This window comes from Emydura macquarii, unplaced genomic scaffold (assembly GCF_026122565.2).
Source record: "Emydura macquarii macquarii isolate MOO-44397 ecotype Brisbane River unplaced genomic scaffold, CSIRO-AGI_Emac_v2 contig_629, whole genome shotgun sequence".
Classification (NCBI taxonomy): Eukaryota; Metazoa; Chordata; order Testudines; family Chelidae; genus Emydura; species Emydura macquarii.
The window spans coordinates 6,832,236-6,837,243 of NW_027130766.1; the positions used below are offsets into that span (position 1 = coordinate 6,832,236).

General features: G+C 48.5%; 1 protein-coding gene across 1 annotated transcript; it reads left to right on the forward strand.

Moving 5' to 3' along the window:
- On the forward strand, positions 1–4,776 carry RPL19 (ribosomal protein L19). Its single transcript, XM_067541202.1, has 6 exons — positions 1–140; positions 1,388–1,494; positions 2,389–2,511; positions 2,755–2,875; positions 3,341–3,451; positions 4,579–4,776. Exons 1-6 carry the CDS (start codon positions 136–138, stop codon positions 4,700–4,702), a joined length of 591 nt encoding a protein of 196 aa, XP_067397303.1. The 5' UTR covers positions 1–135; the 3' UTR covers positions 4,703–4,776.
- The last annotated feature ends 232 nt before the right edge of the window (positions 4,777–5,008 follow it).

Genomic DNA, 5,008 nt, shown 5'->3' on the forward strand with positions numbered 1-5,008 from the left:
GATCCCGGACCGGAAGGAAGGCGCTGTGAGCGGAGGGAGTTAAATGATACGTCCCACGGTCTCCCTCCGCGCTGATAGTGGGAGCGGCCGGCGCTCTTCTTCCTTCCTTTCAGAGCTGGGGCTGCTGCCGCCGCCATGAGGTGAGCGGGCGCTGGCCTCGCGCGGGGGGCGACCCGGTGCTGGGCTTTGGTTGGAGGGGCTGCCTGGGCTCCTGAGGGGCGCGGGACAGACGGGGGGTGGGCGCTGGAGGGGATCGGGCCGCTCCTCAGGAGAGCAGTCGGCGCCGGGCCTGCTAGTGGGCCTGGGGCCGGGCCTAGCCTAGCCTAGCTTAGCCGTGGGGAGCCGTATCCCCTTCCCCCATCCGGGATGGTCCCCTCAGCCCGGGTAGGGTCGCCCCCCGCAAGGGCTGTGGGCGGAGGGAAAATCCCCCTTCGGGGGCGCTTTGGACGGCGGCTCGCGCGGGGCACGGGCCGTTAGAGGCGCCTGGAATGGAGCCGGCGAAGGGCGCGCGCGGAGGGGGGGGGGCCTGGAATGGAGCCGGCGAAGGGCGCGCGCGGAGGGGGGGGGGGCGGGAATGGAGCCGGCGAAGGGCGCGCGCGGAGAGGGGGGGGCCTGGAATGGAGCCGGGAGGGCGCGCGCGGCGAATGGAGTCGGCGCGCGCGCGAGAGGGGGGCCTGGGAAGGAGGCCGGCGCGGGGTGGGGGCCTGGAATGGAACCGGGGAAGGAGGCCGGCGGGGGGTGGGGGCGACCGCGCTGGGGACAATTGGGTGGTTAGGGGACGGAGCCTCCTGTGCATGGCGCCCTAGTGTTAGAAGGAGAAAGGGCCCCGATGTGCTGGATCTCTCCTCTGCTCCCACCGCACGGGGATCTCTCTGTCTGGGAAGCCACCGCGCCTGGGGCAGGGGCAAAGGGAGCACGGCGCTGCCCGTCTGCCGGGCCAAGCGCTCTGCAGAGCTAGGTCCTAACTTCCAAAGTGAGAGTGATTTGGGGGTATCCAGTATGAGATGCTTTGGGGGGGGGGTGCTCCGCTCAAGCTAGGCACCCAGAATCACTAGTTGAGCAGACTAAAGTCTCCAAAAAGCAATGTAATGAGTCACTCCTCAGTTTAAAGGTTTGATTTGGTTAATGTCACTAGCTGCAGTTTCTCCACTCTAATTTGCCACATGCCAGATTTCTTGATTGCTGCCTTTCATTTTAGAGGTGGTGGCATTTTAGCAACAACTGACTTACACTAGGCTTTGTAATCTCTGGGAGGACAGGCCCATCATACGTTTAAATAAAGCTAGACTGCATTTTGAGCATTCCTGGAACTTGAAAAATTTTGTGATTTGCCATTGCTGTAAACTGGGGGCTGCCCGTTCTAAGCCATGTGTGTTGGTTTGTTCAGTATGCTCAGGCTCCAGAAGAGGCTGGCCTCCAGCGTCTTGCGCTGTGGCAAGAAGAAAGTTTGGTTGGATCCTAATGAGACCAATGAGATTGCCAATGCTAATTCTCGTAAGTAACCATTTCTCTTCCACATGGGGCACTGGGCAAGGCAGTGTCTTGCTAGTGCTGTCTCCAGGTATGATTTGTGGGCATAGCTAATTGTTGGATATTGCAGAAGATGTAGTTATTTCAACTTGTCCTTGTTACAGTTTCTGTAGTAGAAAGGGTTAATTTAATAGTAGCTGAACCAAATTCCCTTCCCCACAGCTTTTTTACATTAGAATTTAAGGGTTTTGCTGACAAGCATGTAGCAATTGCCTTCCCTTGAAAACTGGAAGCAGTAAATGACCAAATCCTAGGATTCTGCTAAATCCACACCGAAAGAAATCGCACAAGAATGTTGTGATTGTGAATGTTCTTTGGTATGAGGGGTAACGCTTTGTAGTCAAACACCCACCATAAGGATTGTTCATAAGTGATGAACAGATGAGATGCATTACTGAAAAATTAGAAGAGCAGAAATACATGAGATGCAGTTCACTACAAGCACTAAAAAATAGATAGTTTGCCCCTTCTCACAGAATAGGCTTCCTTTTGCGTTAATTGAGCTGGCAGATCCAGCAGGTGAAATGGAGGCAGAAACTAGACCCAAAGGACATCTTTATAAAGGTTGCTTATTCCATTCACGTCTACATTGCGGTGATCGGGAGAATGTTTCCCAAGTAGACTTGCACTGAACTGCAGCAAGGACTACCTAGGGAAAACAAACAGTTAAGGGGCCGCTGTAAATAAGGTCAGAATCTTCTTAAATTCCTTTAGACTTAGATTTTTTTAATCCATCCTGAAAACTCCTCTTGAAAAGGAAAATTTCTTGGTGCTGGAATCTCGCCTTGCCCATATTGCCTATTACCTGTTCTGTTCCATTAGGTATCTTGAACATATAGCGTCTCTTCTGATTTCCAGGTCAGCAAATCAGGAAACTGATCAAGGATGGTTTGATAATCCGCAAACCTGTGACTGTTCACTCCCGTGCCCGATGCAGGAAAAACACCTTGGCCCGCCGAAAGGGCAGGCACATGGGCATTGGTAAGTGCTGGCTAGCTTAGTTCTAGATAACTGGAATTAAAGCTCTGTCAAACTCTAGAGACCTTTGCTGAGGGGGGATTTATAGACAACCCTATGTACCAAGGAGGGGCTTTATAATGCACCTGGTCTGTTAATCATACTTCTTGGATTTTGAGGTAAGCAGGGCGTTAAGCACATTGGCAAGGATGGTCACTGGTAATTAGCTGCGTTCTAGCTCTGTAACATCTTTCTGTTTGCCTCTAGGTAAGAGAAAGGGTACAGCCAATGCTCGTATGCCCGAGAAGGTGACCTGGATGAGGAGAATGAGAATTCTGAGACGTCTGCTTCGCAGATATAGGGAGTCCAAGAAGATCGATCGCCATATGTAAGTCTTAGAGCTAAATTAATTCTGCTCTGCTTCTCTGTTAGTGGGTTTGTCTGGGAAGGGGCGGGGTCTGCAACAGATGCCAACAAGGAAAGCCAGAAGATATTAAACAAATTTTTTAGGTAAATGATAAATCCCTTCCAGCACTGGAAAGCTGCTGCAGAATGATCTTGGTGTTAGTGAGTGCTTCTCAGGACTAGTTCCTCTGCTGAAATTGGAGTGCAGGACAAGGGAGTGGTGTGTGGAGGTAGATAAAGGTGCTGCACAATGGTTAAATTCATTTTAAAGCCCTGGTACACTGCATCCATTGCAGACCAGGCAAAACTGCTGTTTATCTTGAATCACTGAAGATGCCTTGGAAACTGCAGTTTTTGTATTTCCTCTTTTGCACCATCAGATAAGTGAGTGTTGCTTCCTGAAACACAATGGGCTCTCATACCTCACCCTGTCCCTTCACTTTTTTAGGTATCACAGTCTGTACCTTAAGGTCAAGGGTAACGTGTTCAAGAACAAGCGGATTCTGATGGAGCACATTCACAAACTCAAGGCAGACAAGGCTCGCAAGAAGCTCCTGGCGTAAGTGTTTTATTAAAGCGATACTGAGAGCTCAGTGGACAGGCCAAAGGCTTAAGTTTTGCCCTAGTGAGCTTTTTATAGTGCTCAGCATCAGTTAAAGTGATTTCATAAGCTTTCAGCACTTGGGTTACAAAGACATTGATTCTCTTATTGTGGCATCCTGCAAAAATGAAACTGACTAGAAACAAATGAAATTCACTAGTATCTCTTCACTATCCATGCTTGGTCATAGTTATGCTGCTATAGCTCTGTCAATTAGTGGTGTGATTATTTACTCCTATAGCTGTACTGGTTTAAGTCTTGGTATGGGTGCAAACTGTCATAACTTATAACCATATAAGCATTCTTATCAGTATAACTGCATTAGGAGGGTTCTGTTATACTAGTATGGTTAGAGCAGCAAAACTTTCTAGTGTAGATAAGGCCTAAGGCTGAGTGAAATTAAAAAAAAAAACAAAAAACTTAATAAATGGTGACAACTGAGCTGGATGTTAATATCTTGGTTTTAATGCTGTATATAATTCCAACTGTGACTTGAATGTGCCTTTAAAACAAGCTTTGCCCTTGTGTGGCGATTTAAGTTGCCAGTTAAAGTTAAGCCAATTAAAGGACAAATGGGTTCTGGCAGATAATGCATTACTTTCCCTTTCTAATTTAAGTCAGTGGACTGATCAGTTTTATCAAGATCTCAAGGGCATTCTTTAACAAACAAGTTTGCTGTGTGGGATCCTTGGAGATGAAGTGAAGACAGCAGGTCCAAGGACCTGTTTCAGTCCCAATCCTGGCCAAGGATAGTGCTTGTTGATGTCTGCCTATGTTACTCAGTAGGCCTGTGGGGTCACCGAACAAGATGTTGAATTGCACTTAAATCTCTGTTACAATGCAAAGCACTAATGGGGAGGTGTTTGGGCTTAATAACCTGATAAACCGCAGCTGTAAAGCAGTTGATGGTGATGCTGCGTTAGTGAAATGTGTGCTTTCACACCTCATCTCTCAACAACAGCTTCCTAAGGCTGTAGCAAAATAGTGGGAGATGGGGGATGATGTCCACGTAAAAGCTGGTGGGTTTATCTGGGCTGTTTGAGGCTAATACCCTATATGTTCATGAAACCTATTTTCATCTTCAGTGACCAGGCCGAAGCTCGCAGGTCCAAGACCAAGGAAGCCCGCAAGCGCCGTGAAGAACGTCTGCAAGCCAAAAAGGAAGAGATCATCAAGACTCTTTCCAAGGAGGAGGAAACCAAGAAGTAAAGTTCTATGGCTGTTCTGTGTACATAGTGCTCTCTATCAAAGGGTATTCAATAAACGTTCCACATCCAAACCTAGTCTTTGGCCTATGTCTAACTTTCTTTCCTAGTTGATAGGTTTAGGGATGCTGAGCTGCCTTTGCTATCTGGGTAGAAGTGCCTCTTGCAAGACGATAAAACTTCTAATGCAAACTGTCTATCATACAAGTCCGAGGACAGGTTGCTCATAACTTGCACTGAAAGTGCTGTGAGGCAGCATGCCTAATCTTTCCAGGCTATGTGGTGCATCTAGTCACTACAGCAACTCCTC